The sequence below is a fragment of the Manis javanica genome, chromosome 11 (assembly GCF_040802235.1).
Source record: "Manis javanica isolate MJ-LG chromosome 11, MJ_LKY, whole genome shotgun sequence".
NCBI lineage: Eukaryota > Metazoa > Chordata > Mammalia > Pholidota > Manidae > Manis > Manis javanica.
The window spans coordinates 71628412-71646120 of record NC_133166.1 but is presented as its reverse complement, the minus strand read 5'-3'; the positions used below and the strand labels follow the sequence as shown (position 1 = coordinate 71646120).

Sequence of the window (17709 nt, the reverse complement as noted above, 5' to 3'; positions counted from 1 at the left end):
TGATGCCTGGCGGAGGGCCTCACACTGGCAGGTGCTGATGAAACATTCAGGATAAAGCTTCATCAAACCACAGGGCCTGAATGCCCACACTCCCCAGGCATTAAATATGCAGAGAAAGAAAGTGATCAGGGAAGTGAAACCAAGGGGGATGGGCAGACATGGAGGCAAAATTAACTCTCTTCTCAGTGATGGATGTAGCTTCACAAATGCAATGTAAAACATCCAGAGGTACCAGAGATTCCTTCTCAAGGTACATTAATTCAGAACCTTGCCTGCCATGGGATCAAGGGACTTCTATCTTAGCAAGAAAAGGTCAAAGCTAGTCTGCAGGGTCCTTCTAGTTGGAACCACTGCACTTAGGGAAGGCAGCATCTTACCGTGAAGGGTGGAGGCTCGCGGGCCTCTGCCTCACTTCCTTTGTCATTTGCTGATTCCTCTGTCTGCAGATAACAGCAAAAACTTGCAGTGATAAACAAAACTGATCTTCCTGCTACCACCCTCCAAACAAACAGACTATTAACACCCAGAATAATAGTACCAGCTGGCACCAGGCTCCCAGCAGCAGCCCAAGGTGTGGCACAGTGCAGGGAGCAGGGGAGGGGGTAGGAGGGAAGCCACATTTGCACCCAACTGCCCATGCCTTTTCCAGGGATGAACAAAATCTGGAGGTGGCTGTTGATCTGCTACCTGTAGAGGTGGAGGAGGTGGAGCACCAGCCCACCAGCTTCTCCCAGGTCCCAGCTGGGCTGCGGTGCAGGGAGGGCCCTTTACCTTATAGTTCAGAGGGCACAGGTGCCTGAAGCAGCTAAAGCAGGTGTAGGCCACACAGAACAGGATGGTGAGTAGCACAACCAGGAAAGTGAACAGCGTGGCAGGGGCCTTCAAACCTGGGGACGAAGGGGTGCCAGTCTTGGCAGGGGGCGGGGTCTGCCCTGCCAGCACTCACCTTCACCCTGCTGAGGAAGAGCCACACCTGGTTCGGCAGCTGTGAGATTTCTCCCTCAGGCATAAAATAAAGAGAAGGCACCAACTCCTATCCCTCCAGCAGCTGGGATGGGGTCTTCATAGACAAAAGCATACAGTGACCCATTGGACAGCTGGCATTTATCCCTGGCCAGAGTTCAGGTTCAACGGCAATTTGCCAGCTTCCTTGCTGGGTGAGTTCTCTCCAGTCTCCATGCCCTGGGCTAGGTAGGATGGAGCTCCCCCTCCCCCCCACACACACCTGACTGGGGAGAGCCACACATCTCTTCTGCCTTTTTCTTCTTCTCAAGAGTGTCAGTTTTCCCTCCCACATGTCCCACCTCCTCTATACTGTGAAGTGTGAAGACCTGGATCCACTGACACCACAAAGAGCACTCTGGACCAACTTCCCCACCTCTAGTTCCCTCTTCATAGCTGATTAAGGAAACATCTTCTCTATAAACCTGGATTGGACAATCAATCTGGACTTTACCAAGTTACACTTGAGCTTGGGCTAGCATGGGAACTGGGCTGCACCCAACTGGCCCTCACCCTGGATACCACATTTTGATTGGACACCCAACCAGCCTCACCCTGAGTACCACGTTCTGATTGGACACCTAACCAGCCCTCACCCTGGCTCCCGGCTTCTGATTGGACACTGAGTTGATGCTATTAAAGCAGGGAAGGATTTGACTTGCAGTGTGGATGCCGGAATGTGAGGTGAGGGCTTCCTCCTGCCCCCACCCCCACCCTAGGCAGGAGAGCCCTCACCCAGGCGCAGGAAAGAGAAGAAGAAAAGCCAAAAGAGGCACAGGATGGGAGCGGCCAAGGCCTGGTGCACAGCTGCAAAGTGGATCCCCTTCTCCAGCTTGGCCGGGAGGTAGACAAAGTAGAGGTTGTGCCGGTCCACCATGTGCTTGAGCAGGATATAGATGAGGCCTGCAGAGATAAGGCTGTGAGCTGGAGACCTCCTGGCCACAAGGACCCCTGCCCACTTCCTCTGGGGTGGCTGTGCCTGGGGCTGGCACTGCTTTCAACTGAGGAGCTGAAGCCGATAGCATGACTTGATGGTTGCTCTGGTGCTTGCTCTGGCACGTGCTCGCTCTCTCCCTCTTCTTTCTCCCTCCCTTCCACCTTCCCAGCCTCTTTCTGGCCTGAAGGAATAGAAGTGTCTGTGATTCTGTCCTCATGGAACAGTGAAATTCTAGTATCATTTTAGAAAAAAAGGCCATTTTACACCCAGATGCTTGGCCTTCACTTCTCCCTAGGCGCCTCCAGGCTGGGACCCCCACTCTCCACTCTCCTTCCCTTCTCCCACCCAGGCTGACCCCCTCACTGATAATAGTCAATAGATGCCTGAGGCTGCCACAAGGGATGGGTGCTGTCTTTTCTTATGTTAGTTTCTTTAAAAATTTTTTGTTGTGTGAAAGAGTAATACTGTGGATTCTTAAAGTAGCAGGAGAGTGTGTACAGGGAAAACTAAAACTTCCTTGTACTCCTACACCTCAGGTATCCTGCTGACAGTGTCTTGGGTATTCTACTTCCTTCCAGAGTCTTCCATTGTCTCCCAGTTGCTGATGTTTTCTTTTAATTGCAAGACTTTGACCTTTAAACCAAGTGGTTCTAAGTTCAAATCCTGACTCTCCTATGAACAATGTATTAAGAGCTTCATCTGTGAAAACAGGGAACAACCAAGTTCTGCCTATACGGCAGTATGAGAAGTAAGTGGGATTACCCATGTGGAAAGCAACAGGCAACCAGCCAGAGAGCACAGCCACAAGAGCCTCAGTCACTACCTCCAGCACCTCTCAGCTGCTACTGGGGAACCAACCGAGAACAAAGTGGTCAGCTGGCCAAGAACCTCAGACCAGGACAAGTGCTAGGAGAGGCCGTCATGTGGAAGAAATTCAGGAGAGGCGAGATCACATTTGGGGTCACCTGTGGCTCCTCAGCAGCTTGTGGTTCTTGTGGCCACAGGAGGTCCTCTGTCTATGGGGCCCTGGTGATGGCTGTCTGGGACACTTGGCAGTGGGACCCACCTGCCCTGGGACCGCCCCCAGAGTCACTCACCGAATGGCGCGATGATGGGGCAGGTGATGCTGTAGGCCATGATGACGCTGAAGACACACAGTGTCCATGCGTACATGGCTCCAAACTCATACTCGAAGGCCTGGTTCTGGGAGGAGGAGGTGGTGAGGCACTTACGGCTTCATTTACCCCAGTCGTCCCACCCCAGTGCTCCTCAAGTAGAAAGGAGAGTGCAGGGTGGAGAAGGGCTCTGGAAATGGAGACACCCAGAACTGCCTCCTGAGGTCCTTTCTCTCCCTCACAATGGTCCGCAGATGGTAAAGTGACCCCCACCAGGCACTGCCTAAGACCGTGTCAGCTCTGCCCCTTGCGTCCAGGGCCCATGCTCTCCCTCCAATGGCCAGTCTGCCCTGCCAAGCAGGGGTACTGCAGGGCTCACCTCCGGAGCTCTCAGGAGTGGATGGAAGCAGGCAGGCTTCCCAACTCTCCTCTACGGTGCCCACAATGGCCAAGGAAGGTGAATAGGGACCCCACCACCCAACTTCAAGAAAGCTTGCCCAGAGGCCTTTGACATCTGTGGTAATCTTAGGAACTTATGCCAGTGTATGCCCATGGAAAAGGAGCATGTTGATTTTAGTTGTATGTGTGCAATGTGACCAGTTAAGGTGCAAAACTGTGAACTCACTCCTGAAGCTGTGAGCAAGCGTGGAGAGCTATGGAGATGGGCGCGTTCATGCAGCACTCCTGCTGTATCCCCGCTAGGATGCACTGGGCACAGAGCTAGGCCCTGGCAGGGGACAGTGGGGCTTTCCCACCAGCTGTACCTGCTTGACATGCCTGCGGTCAGCTGCCGTCTTGGCCACGATCATGCGGAAGGTGTAGAGGATGAGGCCAGGCAGCCGCAGCAGCTCCATGCCATTGCCGATGAAGGCCGAAGCAATGATGTAGTTCACGAAGAAGGCACCCTGGTCTGGCAGGAAGACGCACCTGGGGAGCGGGTGGGCTGAGAGCTGGGAGTGCCTCTTCCGCGGAATGCGAAGGCTGGGCATGCAAGAGCAGAAGCCAGAGGCCCCATGTGGCCCCTTCGTGAGCCCGGCCGGCTCCAGGCTCCTCTGCCTGCTCTCACAGGCCCACAAGCCAAACGTGAGGCCTGCCAGGTGCTGAGTACCACACGGAGACAGAGGGTGGCGCAGGGCATGCTGATGAGCACGGATGTGTATGGGATGGGAGAAGGTAAGAGTGAGTCACCTGGAAACCTGGGAGAGAGCATCCCAAGCGGGGGGTCAACAGATCATGGCTGTCAGGGGAGGCACCGGGCCATCAACCATGCCCGGTGGGGAGCTGCAGGTCAGGGAGCGGGGGGGGGCCCCATGTGGGAGGTTGGCCCCTGAGCTGCCCCGACTGCAGGAGGGTCCCGGGCAGGAGACTGAGGGGGTGCTGTGAAGGGGGCCGGAACGGTGGGGTACTGGGTCTGTCTGTGAGGGTGTGTTTTGCGGAGGAGCCGTGTGGCGTGGGAGGGAGAGAAGGCAGGAACTCCAGGGCACTTGTGCCAGAAACAGTCATGGCTGGGGGCAATTGTGGGAAGAGCAGAGCTGGGGATAAAAGTCAGGAGTTTGATTTGGGGCACTAAAGTCTGAAATGCCCATTAGGACCAGGATTGCAGCCAGGAGAGGCTACTGGAGCTGGACGTGCAACAGCCATTCTAACTCAAGAGTACCAAGGTTGCCTTGAGGGAATGTGGGAGAGGACCCAGGGCTGAGCCCGCAGGTGGTGATACACAGAGCCTGGGGGATGCAGGAGAACCCGCCCAGTGGGTGAGGAGCAGACGCGTGTATGGGAGAACCAAGATGAGGTCTGAGCGGAGTGAGGACAGCCTTTCAGGGAGGACAGCAGGGTTAGCACCCCAGGTGGTGCAGGGATAGGACATAGGATGAGGCCTGGGAGCCGACTTGCACATGGCAGTCTGGAAGTCACTGGCATCCTAGAAAGAGCTGGCTCGGCTGTGTCTTCCTGTGGCTACCGCCCCCAAGTCCTCTGCTCATCCAGCCAGAGACCATTAAACTTCACCCTATCCTTCCAAGTAAGCATAGCCAGCCTTCCCTATAGCAGTGCTTTGGAAAAGTCAATCCCAAGACCTAGGGATTTATTAGGAACTATAGCACAATGGGGTCTGAGGTTGAATCCCAGCTCTGTCTCTTAACTAGCTGTGTAAACTTAGGCAAGTTATTCAACATCTCTGGGCCTCAGTCTCATCTGTAAAATAGAAATGCTAATAGTAATATCTACTTCATAGCTTGTTGTAAAGTTTAATTGAGAAAAAGAATAAAGCATTTAGCATAGAGCCTTCTTAAATGATAGGTATTACTATTAAATGTTGTGGTTCAAGCTGCAAACACCAAAAGGACACGTGTCAGAAAGAAGTTTAACTCCATTCTCCCAGCAAAGATAACCCAGCCCAGGCAGGCATCCTGGTCACACTGTAATTATTCTCTCCCCTCCGGGCACCAGCGACTTTCAGCAGTTCTTCTCCCCTAGTGGCTCTGTTTTCAGTAAGTAAGTTTCAGAGATTGCCGCTAATGGGAGTGTGATCCCAAAAGATTAACCACCTTTCTGCATGCATGGCACAAAGTGGGGCAGCTCCCCCAGGGCAGCCACAAGCTCTGCCTGGCCCCCGCCCAGCCAGGCCCTGGAGGTGGGAAGCCCTAGGCCCTGCGATCTCCATCTCGGGGAAGGAAGATACTGGCTCTGAAGCACAGACAACCCTCCCCTCCATGCAGCCCCAGCCTGAGCCCCTGTGGGGCATTGACCCAGGGCCTTGGCCCCAAATCTCAACATGGCTGGCCAATACTTACTCCAGCCTGATAGAGGTCTCTGAAGAAGTTTTGTCAAAGAGCCACCGGAAGAAAAAATCCAAACTGAAAAGAAAAATGAATCCCATAAGAATTTATTCCAACACTCCATGTGATCACTACGTTTTCACTTTTCTCTAAAATGCCACTAACAACAGTGTAACTGATCAGGGCCTGCTTCAACAGAAACTTCCTTCCTTGAAGTAAACATTCATGATTAGACCCTCCCTCTGAGTGGAAGACCCCTGATAGGAAGGTTTTCAAGCTTTTTTTTTAAAGGAGAGATCATATCTCCAGAGAGTCAATGGGCCAGCACAAGGGCCCTGCACGTGGGTGTGATAGGTTTCAATGTTGTTTAGGGATTTGCAAACACTCCGGAAATGTTTCCATTTCTCCTGCACACAGCCCTCCAGATGTGACCCTGATTCTGAATTTAAAGCAGGAATTGGGGGGTGTACCTGGTGAGACCCAGGGAGGGCAGGATCAGCACCATGAAGATCAAGAATATGTAGACCTTGGTCACCATGGTCCGGTTTTCCCCTGACCTGGAGGGAGTCAGAGGTGAGCCCTCGCGTCCTGCACATGCTCCGGCTGTCTCCAGAAAAGCCCCTGCTGTGTGCCCACTGCCCTGGGGGGGATGCCCTCTCCCGGGCACTCACTTGGTCCAGTGAGACTCCAGCAGTGTGGAGTAGTAGACGATGGTGGGGAGCAGGGCAGAGAAGGACCACAGCAGGAGTGTCGGAAAGAACTGGCTGATGACTGGGTCCTGGAAAATGAAGTCCACACAAGAGCGAGTGGAAGGGCTGTGAGCCACGGAGGCTTTGAGGGCATTACTGCTGGCATGGCAACTCAATGAGCTCCTGAGGTCAGATTTTAGTCATCCTTGACCCCCAGAACTACTACCGTGCCTGCTTCTGAGTAGGTGTTTCATAATGCTGGACAAATAGAAAAGACAGCAACTTCACATACCACCAAACTCCACCTGCCCTACTGGCCAGAAAGATAACCTCCTCCCTTTATTACAGAAAACTGGCCCCTCCCCGGCTGTCCTGCCCATCCAGCTCCCACTGCTTCAGGGATGCTTCAAGCCTGTCTGTGCCCCTTATACTTACTATGTAATCACATGATCTGAATACTTTCCCTGATAAAATGATCATAACAATAGAAAATTTCTTCAAAAACTGAGTTGGATACTATGTTAAGACTTGATAAAGGCTAATTTGTGAAAAATGCTGTTCAATTAGAGAAGAGTAACACAACTGTGAAAGGAGGAAATAAAACCTCAGAGGGCAGTATACTTAGACTGGCTTAGAGTCTTTAAATTATTGCTTTACTGTAAGAAATCTAAATTGGAATGGCAAACAATGAACTAAGGGTGTGGTTTAGGTAAAATACACAAAGGGGAACTCTACTCAGGTCTGTCATCCAAAGAACAAGCCTTGACATATATCAAGACTGACACAAGAATGAACATTTACATGCTTTAAATCTAAACCAAACTGCTTAATTGATACTATTTTTTATTATGGGTTGAATCAGAGAAGAGAGCTTTAACCCACAGTACCTCCTATGATCATCATGACAGCCCTATGAGTATAAAATGGCAGGTATTTTTAGTGGGGGGAAAGCAAGGCTCAGAATTCATCAGCTAAGGAATGGCAGAGTGAGGACCAGGACCTCAGGCCCTCCAGCCCAGTGTGCGTCCCCAGAGCAGGATTAGCTAAATGCCAAGTGGAACTGGAAAAAAAAAAGACTTAGGGTGATATTCAACAAAGCTAATTTTGGGAAACCATCATCTTTTTAAGTAGATGTCAATTTGGGGAGTGTTTAGCAGTTATCTCATCCATTCACTAAGATTAAAAAAATCATTCATTCCCTACCTAGTATCAGACTTTATAACAAGATTAGCAGAAACTGAAACAATAAAATAATTAACAATCCCACCATCCATATCAAGAAGCTCTTTTCATTCCTTCCTGCCTGCTCCCCTTAGCACCCATCATATACGTTATCACCATGACCACTGCTCAGAGACAAGTTACATTCTGCATTTATCCTAAACCCCCTTGTCTGCCACAAAGTTGATACAATTTTTTAATGGATGCTTAACATTCTACAGACTGAATATACCTCACTCAACTTAAATGACCCCTTCTGTTGAACATTTAGAGTGACTCCACAAAATATGTATATACACATGTCATTACTATAAAGACAGTGTAATAAAAGTGGCCATGCCCACTTGAGGCTTAGAAGCAAGGAGCTGAGTGACATGGCCCCTGGCCTAGCACCCCTTCTCCAGCCCCCTCCCACCCAGCTTGCCCTCTCATCCCCAGTCCCTTTGGGATGGGCCTTGTGGAATGGTCACTTACATTCAGTGCATGGATGGGTTTGGTGACATTGAACTTGTCCATGGTGGACAGGATGATGGAGGGGGTGGTCAGAAAAAACAGCCCCAGGAAGAGAGTGAAGTTGATGCCCAGCCACTGGAACCACCAGCGGAAGCCCTGGGTGGAGAGGTTCTTCCTGCAGAGGGAGGACACGGCCTGGAGGATTATCTCCCAGCGTGCTGCCTGCTGTATCAACATGTGGACACACGTGCCCTAGCTGAGATGGGTCAGAAGGTCAAAGCTAGCAAGGCAAGAGACTAGGCTGAGGGCTCATTTTGACCTCAGGAGGACAGGCAAGTGACCTTCAGTTATGGGAAGGTCAGATTTTGGGTCCCTCTGAACTCAGAGGGAAAACAGCTAACACGGCTTCTCTGCTAGACCAGCACCTTCCCACAGCAAAGCCATGAGCACCCAATCGGGCCAGATGGGCTCTGACATGGAATTTCTTAAACTTGCCTATAATGCCTAATGACTACTGACATGCTGTCCCCAGTGGGGCTGTGGGCTGAGGTATAAAGAGGAGGGAGGCAGGAGACAAAGGTGCAAAGGTGCCTGGCTTGGCCTCTCAGCTCCGCCAAGATGGGACCAACAATCCCAAATGTAGAAAGCCCTCTGAACCAAAGACCAGAACTTTGAGCGGCAGACCTCGAGCCCAGTGGAGATGAGCACGCTGGGTACAGACTTGAGGCAAGCCATGCAGGGTGTCTGCCACCCTCACCCAGGCGTCATGCTCAGGGCTTGCCAATAGGCCCCATGGACATACCATAGCTCACCAGTGCACCTCCCGGCTGGAGAGTGCTGATCCTTGACCTACCGTTGCACTGTCCAATCAGTAACCATGAGGCTCATGTGGCCATTACATATTGAACTGTGGCTGCTCCAAATCATGATGTGCGAAACATTAACACACACTGATGTCAAAGACTAAGAATGTAAAGGAGCATGAGAAGCATATCAATTTTTTGAAAACTGATCGCATGTTGACATGATACTATTTTGGATATAAGAGGAAGACTATTAAAATTAATTTCCACAGTTTCTTTTTGTTTAACATGGCTATAAGAAAATATAAGTCACATACATAGCTCACATTATATTGCTACTGGACATGGCTGATGCCAGGAGTTACACTGAGTGTGGACACGGCCCCACATCCACCCTGACCCCTGGCCCAGAGCAGTGCAGGAGACATGTGGATCTCCCAGAATGCCAGGTCACGCCTATGCTTCCAGCTGGCAGGTGCCAGGCCTCTTCCTGCCCCTTCCCACCTGGGGACTCACCAGCAGATGTCCTCAGGGTAAGCAGCAAAGGTGACGGTCCATTTGGAGGTGCGGAGCTCTCTGCTGCAGGAAGACAGCTGGGGCTCACCCTTGCAGCAGAGGCCCTGACACTTGCAGGCATTGAAGTCTTTCAGGATGCTGCCAGGAAATAGGGAAATGACCAGGGCCTAGAGCAGCTGATGCACCACGTGCACACATGGCACATGGGACCCTGTAAGGGTGGCAGCCTCTGGCACGGGACTGGTGCTTCATTAATCGCTTATCAGCAGCACATGGAACAGAGGCCACACTTAGCACACTGTGTGGAGCATTTTGTTTAATCCTCAGAACAACCTGAGAGTAGCGACTGCAAATCTGATTACACAGAGAAGGACTTGAGGCTTCCCCAGTTAGGTTGTGTGCCCCGCCTGACTCCAGGCCTCCTGGGCCATCCTGCCCCATGCCCCACCAGGCCCCACAGCCGCTTCTGTCTCCTACATCTGGCCTCCTCCCCATTGACTCCCAGATCCCTGGCCCCAGCCACCTCTGCAGGTCTGCTCCTTCCTGCTTTCCTCCTGTGAAGAGCTCACTAGCCACCTTAGGCCTGCTTCAGAATGCCCTCCTCTCTCCCCTGGACCCCCAGCCCCTTTCAGGGGCCTTTGGTTACCTCCAGGAGTCGGTTCCCAGGGCCCACGATGCCCGAGGCAGAGACACAGGGCAAGGGCACTTGTTTGGCCACCTCCTTTCCACAACCACACCCCAGCCACTCTAAAGAGGCTGGCCCCAGACCCCAGGCCTGAGAGCACTTTGAGAGCTGAACCCCAAGCTGAGCAGGTGAACCCTTCCCTGCAGGGTGACAGGGGCTCAGCCAGAGCTGCCCATGCCCAGCTGTGGCACAGACATGCACTGGGCTCCCAAGGGAGTGGGTGTGGATGGCTGCCTCCCAGCCGCCCATGGGAGGGAGATGGAAAAGCAACCAAGATATCCCAGCCATGCTGACTCAGAAGCTCCATCTTTATCCAGCTAGGACAGTAAGTTATCTGGGAGACAAGCAACAGTCACGAGAAGGGCTGGTGCATGTACACACTCACTAGGTGGCCATGGACTTCTCCTGGAAGGTGACAAAGGCCATCCCCAGGGGCTGGTCCTGGACTCTGCGTTCCTCCTTTGCAATCTTCTCCATCAGCCTGTCCTTCATGCGTGTGTAGTAAGAGATGGTGTCTTCCTACCAGAGGGCACACTCCATGATGACATGGCCCCAGGCAGCGGGGGGGACCCGAGCACCCACACCCCTGCATGGGTACTCACCCTCTCACACCCTGGCACTTCGCAGCAGCAGAACTGGCCACAGGGCTTGGGATTGATGAGGGTCTGCTGGCCTGTCTTCACCTGCAGATGTGTGTAATAGGTCAGGCTCTTCTCAATCTGTCTTCTGCAGGGGTGGGAGGGAGCTCAGACTCAGTCCTGTGGTGCAGCCCCATACCCACCCTTCCACCATGGGTCACCACCCAAACAAGGAGTTCAGCTTTCTGAACAGGGAATGACAGCTACCTCCCCTGCCCAGCTGGGGGTCCAAGGCCCACAAGGCAGGAGGTGGGCAGCTCACAGGGGAGGGTCTGAAAGCTGCAGGCCGGCTTACCCATGCACTCCCACCGGCCAGCCTCCCTCACCTCTCCTTGCACAGGTTCATCAGCTTGGCCACGTTGTAGCACAGCTGGGCATCCTGCACTTCACATGTGGGATATGCGTCCCTGTGCACAGGAAGGGCCAGGGGCAAGAGAGGACCATTGAAAAAGAGAACCCCCAGGCAGGAGACCCTAGGCTCCAAGGGAACAGAGTACCATGCTGCTCACTTCTGTACCCACAGACACCTTTCTTTTACCAAGAAGGGAAATTTTGAAATTTAATACAAAGAGGCCTTTTTTAATAGCATGAAAGTGACTGCCTGAAACTGATACATTTGTACCCACTTGGCTTTAAATTGGTTGGCACTTCTCCTGGGAAAAAATTAACACTGTTCATTATCTCCTCAACCCACCCAAAGGGAAAGATTTATTGTTTGCTCTAAGTCCCGTCTACCTTGGAACTCACTGAATCCTGCACAGGTTGTGACCCTTTTGAAGATCACAGACCTTTAATGACAGCAAAGGACCCTCAGCCCAGAAAGGTCTACACACAGGGTAACAACCACTAAGTATGCTGTACATAGGCTTACCATTGGCCAGCCACTGCTACAGTGTTAACTTAGTTAAATCTCACCACAACCTGTGAGGTTTGGTCCCCATTTTATAGATAAGGAAAATAAGAGTGAGAAAGATTACATGATTTGTACCCAAGGTCCATGGCTAGTAGTGTTCAAGCCAGGATGTGAACCAGGCATTCCAGGGCTGGTAGCCACCATGCACTCAAAATCACACACACAGCCTGGGGCATTCCTGGGCTAGGTAAATCCCACCTACTAAGTGCCAAGCACTGCTCTGGGTACTGGGGATGGAGCCTGGGTTAGTTTACGTTTTAGTGAGAAAGAGAAAGCCCATAGAGACATCATTCATTCCACCCATCAGGTCCCAGTGAGAGCACTGAGGAAGAGAATCCAGCAGAGGCAAAGCCACAAGTGGATTCCATGAACTGCAACGGTGTTTACTAAAAGGGAGAGAAAAGTTCCCTATAAGAGGAGAAAGTGTGATTCAGTGTTTATATCAGAATGTGAGGACCTTTTTTCTCTTTAAGATTACACACTAAGTGGAAATACTGTTTCCAAATGTTACCTAGCAGGCAACTCAGGGGAGGTATTTCAAGACTAGAGAAAAATGATTCCAGTATCCAGTGTTTATTATATAAAAGAATCCTCAATTACTTGGAGTCTTAGAAGAAGAGGTGAGTCAATAAATTTTAAAAATTCATTTTACAATTCTTTTTCTATTCATCATTTGCTTAGCAAGTGTTCTTTATAAACAGTGTAAAATCAAACTGCAGCCAGCCTCTGGACCAATGACTGCTGACTGATAAGGAAGGACACAAACTGAAACCAGCTCCCAGCTGAGGACAAGCCCAGGTCCAGGGGCCTTGGCCTGCTCACCCACCCCCTTCCCTGCCACTCCACACGAAGCCTGAGCTCATGGCTCATAACACACAATCCCTTCTGGCAGGAAAGCCCTTCCTCCAGCTGCCAACCGCCAACCTCAGGAACCCTCAGTGCAGTGCTCACTGGGGTTTGCTGGAAAGGAGGCCCTGCCGGGGAGAGCCTGGGCTGGCTGATGGGAGCTCTGTGAGGACAAGGCTCAGACACACAGCCTCTTGCTCAGGAGACACCTGCTGAGCAGACTGTGAACCAGTGACTCTCTGCCTGCTACAGGTCCCTCCCCTTCAGAGACTGGCTCTGTCTTCTATATCTCTTACTCTGCAAGGCTGACACTGAGGTGCCCAGGGTGAATCATGTTCCTGTCTCATGTGCTCTCAAGCTGTTTATTTGCACCTACTCCCTGGCCTGGACTCTGGCCACTGTAGTCACATGAGGCAGCTGCCATGGCTGCTGGTAGAGGACAGGGTTCCAGCCCTGACACCAGCAGAGCTGGCACAAGCAGTCCTTGCCATGCTCATGTGGCAGGCCCAGGTCCTTCCTGGGTATCTCTGGGTGCCCACATGGGAGACAGAGAGCTCAGCCAAGGCCAGTGCAGGGGGCTTGCTCACCGGAAGTGGCTCTCCACAGTCTCCTTCTGGGCATTTCTCGGGAGTCCAGTAATGAACAGTGTCCGCCTCACCTGCCAGAGAGATACACCAGGGAGAAAAGTCACCAGGACAAACCAGTATGTGGGTGGGCCCAGGTTTCCCACCTGTTCAAGCCTTCCAAAGCAAACAGTGGGGGCTCAGAGACTCAGGGGTTCTCCTGTGGCTGGGCAGAGCCCTACAGCCTGCTCTTTCTATAGCATCTTCTTCCAGACTGTACAAAGAATAATTTCCAAAGCCATTCTATGAGCCTCCTTTACATGACAAGGGGTTGTGGAAGAACCCAGAGAAGGGAAGTGACACAGTGGGGTCACACAGCAGGTCAGAGCATGACCCAGGCCTGAACCAAGTGGTAGAGGTTCCCCCATTGTCCTGTAAAGCAGTTGGCTGCCAGGATAAAGGGCTGTTCTCAATCTGAGCTTCTTGAAAGTCACTTCGATCCCTAACTACAAGCCCAAACCCACAAGTCTAAGGGCTAGCTGGAAAAATGGGGGATCCAAATCCTAAAACAATCTATCAGAAAAAAAAAAAAGATAATGCCAATTTGAGTGCAAATATGCAAAAGGCAGATTCCTCTGAGCCTGCTGCTCCTCCCCGGGAGCTGCCTGCCATCTGGTCCTGGGAGTAAGCCTGGGTGCTGTTTCTCTCTAGCTGCCCCCTGAGCCCCTCCCCAGCACGTGCCCCATCCTCCAGCCTCACTCACCAGGTTCTCTTCTTTGTACTTGATGGATTGGGTGTGGTGTCGCATGAAGCCCACAGTGAGGATGAGATAGACAACAGCAAAGATGGTGTGCAGCCAAAGGAGGTCATTGCTGAGGGGGACACCATCTGCTATCAGGGCTGGGCTTCCAGGCAGTGGGCAGGGGTGCTAGGGCTATGCTGGGATTCTCTCATGGCACAGAACTGAGGGCCAATGGCTTCGTGACAACAGATGCCTCGGAGAGGGGCTGTGTGGCCAGTGACCCTTGGAGAGGGCACTGTCCTGACAAGAGCCCTGACCCACAAGGCCCTGCATGTTTCCTAATACCACTGCAAAACAGTAGCTGCCCGGGGCATGCCCAACGCATGGCCCTGCAGCACGCACTATGTTTTCAGACGTTAGCCAGCTCACTTTGGACAACCTCTGGCCTCCCCAGGCTCCAGAGTCTGGCTGATCTCAGTCTCACCCACCACCACCCACACTCACTCAGTCTGTAGGTTTGCTATCGTCGTCCTCCCGAAGCTATAAGGGTCTTTGTCTGCAGAGAAGCAGAGACAGTTCCAGGGTCATACTAGGGAAGCAGGAGGGGGACATAACCAGCCTTGGCTTGTGGAGCTCGAGGAGGAGCACAAGACAGGCAGGTCAGAGAACAATGGCATCACCCAGGCTTTTCAGAGCCACATAGGCCACAGCCTCTGCTTTCCCCCAAGACACCACTTGACAACTGCCCAGTCTACCATGGAAGTAAAGTCAAACTCTGAATTCATGTTGCTTTAAAATGCTGGTGGCATCCCATGAGAAATCTAAAAGCATCTTAAGCTGTTCCTAAAGCCATGGTTGGGAGTCACTGGGCACAAGAATTAGACCCATGATAGCATTTTGGAAGCTGGATTCCTGCAGTTGCTTGGAAATATCATTCCCTGCACTGACTTTGACTTTGAGCATCACAAACATCTTCCAGATCCACGAGCTGTGGCCTCCTGATTTGGGTGGGGGCAAGAAAGTATAAGACACTCACTGAAAGCCTTATTCTATAAATCTTGGGCTTTTCCCCCCTCCTAGATAGAGGCAGAAATTGGTGTTAGGAGCCCAGCTCTTGGCCCAGTTTGGGATGGATTCTTCTCCATATCTTTAATCAGATGGAAGAATTGAGAAAGTTGCCTCTGAATCTGACATGAATCCTGGGAGTCTAATCCACCATGAGCCCCTCTCTGCTGCTTTGCCCAGGCTCAGTTCAGACAAGGATGGAGAGTCATTACCCAGCAAGTTGCCTGAGAGGTTGACAGGCAGGATGACGCACAAGGACAAGCAGCTGACCACCACCAGCAGGAAGATGATATGTCTCTGGAAGGACAGGTAGTGAATGGCGTCCTCCCCACACCACTCCAGGATCTGGTCATCACTGGCCAAGACACACACAGGATCCTAGTGAGCAGGAGGAATGGCCCAGCCCCAGGCCCCTGCACGGATGTCTTGTTTAATCCTCATGCCCATCCTATGAGGTGGCTCTAATTTTCTCCTAATGTTTTACATATGAGGAAATAGAGGCACAGAAAAACCACAACTTTTACAATTGCACAGCTTGTAAGAGCAGAGCCGCACTGAGGATGTCAGAGCCCACCCTCCTCCACTCGTCTGTCTCCAGAAACACCTGTGCCCACACTGACATGTGGGTGAGGTGTGCAAACACAACTACCCCACAGCCCTTTCCTGCTTCTATGAATAAGCAAAGCCACAGACCAGGGGGCTTCTGGGAACCTCCTGAAGGAAGCACGCTGTGGCCAGCTTTGGGTCCCACTCCTCCTCCACCTCTCCATGAGCAAGCCAGGAGATGGTGGAGCCCCTGCTGTAAACAGGGCAAGGCTCAGGCCACCCCTGCCCCACCTTCTCCCTGTGTCCCTGCCATGGCCCAGATGGGAGGTGACCTGCTCCGCCCTTTCCCACCCTCTATTTGGCTGTATTTGGAGGCTCTGGGTAATTCTGGACCCAGACAGTTCTGCGTTCTGACAGCCAGACTTCCAATATACAGAGGGAAATGGGAGGTCTCCCTTCTCCCCACTGTCCTGACAGGGTCCTGTTCCCAAAAGGCCAGGAACTGCTCAGGGAAGCACACTGTGTGGCATTAACAGGAGGAGGCTGAAGGCGAGCTGTCAGACAGACAGACCAGGGTGGAACCCAGCTCAGCCACCTGGGGCACTGGCCCGGGACTGCCCTGAGGCTGGGGCCTAAGGCCAGGAAGGGCTGCCCACAGCCACCTTGTAACTTGGCCAGGAACACAAGAGCCAAGAGCCAGGCTGCCCTGGCACCTGGTTGGTGCTCGGGAGCGCATCTGCTAATGCTGCTCCCCTTACCATTTACCTAGAGGATGACACTACACATCAGCCTATATATACTCTTTACACTTCTAAATAAACTATCAAAATGCACAGGCTTTGCTGCAATGAGTGCTTACTAAACAAATACTGGTGAAGATTTAACCCAACAAATGAGCAGTTTTCATCAACAGTTTTTCTTGAGACACACCCCTGACTCCTTTCAGAAGGAAACTGAGAGGTCTTTTTAAATGTCACTTGTGATGTTGGCTGTAACAGCTGTTAAAATTTAATTGCAGCCTCAAAAAAGTCAAAGGGTAGTCCTTTCTGTGGCAGGATTAGAAGAGATAAAACACTCGGAGTTGAAGTGAAAAAATATGTCTGATACAGCTTCAGAATAACAGCAGAATACACGGCTGTGCCATCAGCAGCCCCACCAATGAGGAGAGAGGATCCACGCTGGGGGACTGGGAGGGCACGGGGCACAACGCAAACAGCGGGTGTGGAGAAGGCAGTAACTTGGTGCATTTGCCAGCAGCCTTTGCTAGTTACCAGGAAAACAATGAGCCACAGTTTCCAGTATTGCCCCCTGGAGTCCAGACTGAGGGTGGGGTCCACAGCCCTGGGGTGGGTGGAGTAGCCTGAGCCCCAGCCAGCAGGGGCCATGTAGGGTGGCCAGGCAGAGGGAAGTGTGCACAGGCATCTTTCAGAGGGAAGGTCACAGTGACCTAAATGCCTTCTTACTGGTTCTTTCTGCATGTGATGGACTTTTTGCAGAGTATTACTTCCAACCTCAGGAGGAAACACATCCTAGTGACATGATTATGGTGGGCAGGGAAGGGCTGGCAAATCTGCCTCTCCCACGGTCTCCTCCCTCCCTGGAATCCCCCCTCTGCTTCTTCCTGCTCCAGACCAGAGACCACTGGCTTCTTCTATAGAAACTCTGCCTCCTGACAGGTCCCTTGGGAACCAGTCCCACCAAATTCCACTTTTTACAATATGCTGTGACATGTATAAATTCATCTGAATTAGGGGAGTAGGTGTTCTCCTCAGCTGATTTTACAGTTGGGGAAACTGAGGCCCAGAGAGACGGTCTTACCCAACATCCTGTAACTACCATATTTTATCAATTCGAAGATGTCCTTCTTAGTGTATGAAAAATAATGTACATCTTACAGTGATGCTTTATAGATTCAGTGTAACACAGTATCAGGTGGCAAAGCCAAGACCCACACCTTGGGTCCTTCCACCACACTGGAGGTGACTGATTGGTTCTTCATCACCAAGTACCTCTTTCAGAATTTCTCTGCACAGGCCCCAAGTTTTGAAAATGAGAAGACTTTTAACCAAATGAGCTGAATGTATTAAGCAATTATTCATCCATTTTTCACTAATTCAAAGACATGTACAACTGCCTAGAAGAGCTGCCACCCTAATATATTGCTGTTGAATGCTAAGTAGGTATAATTTGTGCCTAGA

At 51.7% G+C, this 17709-nt stretch overlaps 1 protein-coding gene across 9 annotated transcripts in view; it reads right to left on the bottom strand.

Moving 5' to 3' along the window:
* TMEM63A (transmembrane protein 63A) overlaps positions 1-17709 on the bottom strand; it is a 29576-nt gene that overhangs the window by 1703 nt on the left and 10164 nt on the right. For 7 of the 9 annotated variants that reach the window (XR_012122739.1, XR_012122740.1, XM_073216644.1 and 4 more), the window contains 17 exons: positions 15178-15320; positions 14405-14456; positions 13922-14030; positions 13183-13253; positions 11163-11243; positions 10801-10924; positions 10584-10717; positions 9514-9651; positions 8216-8369; positions 6503-6609; positions 6302-6388; positions 5847-5909; positions 3819-4035; positions 3037-3142; positions 1738-1905; positions 772-887; positions 378-440 (listed from right to left, as the gene is read on the bottom strand). Coding sequence is in view for 7 of the 9 variants with exons in the window: in XM_073216644.1 (XP_073072745.1) it covers positions 378-440; positions 772-887; positions 1738-1905; positions 3037-3142; positions 3819-4035; positions 5847-5909; positions 6302-6388; positions 6503-6609; positions 8216-8369; positions 9514-9651; positions 10584-10717; positions 10801-10924; positions 11163-11243; positions 13183-13253; positions 13922-14030; positions 14405-14456; positions 15178-15320 (1933 nt within the window). In the remaining 2 variants the exon portion in view is untranslated. The remainder of the gene's footprint in view (positions 1-377; positions 441-771; positions 888-1737; positions 1906-3036; positions 3143-3818; positions 4036-5846; positions 5910-6301; positions 6389-6502; positions 6610-8215; positions 8370-9513; positions 9652-10583; positions 10718-10800; positions 10925-11162; positions 11244-13182; positions 13254-13921; positions 14031-14404; positions 14457-15177; positions 15321-17709) is intronic. The other 2 variants (XM_073216646.1, XM_037008878.2) reach the window with 1 other exon arrangement.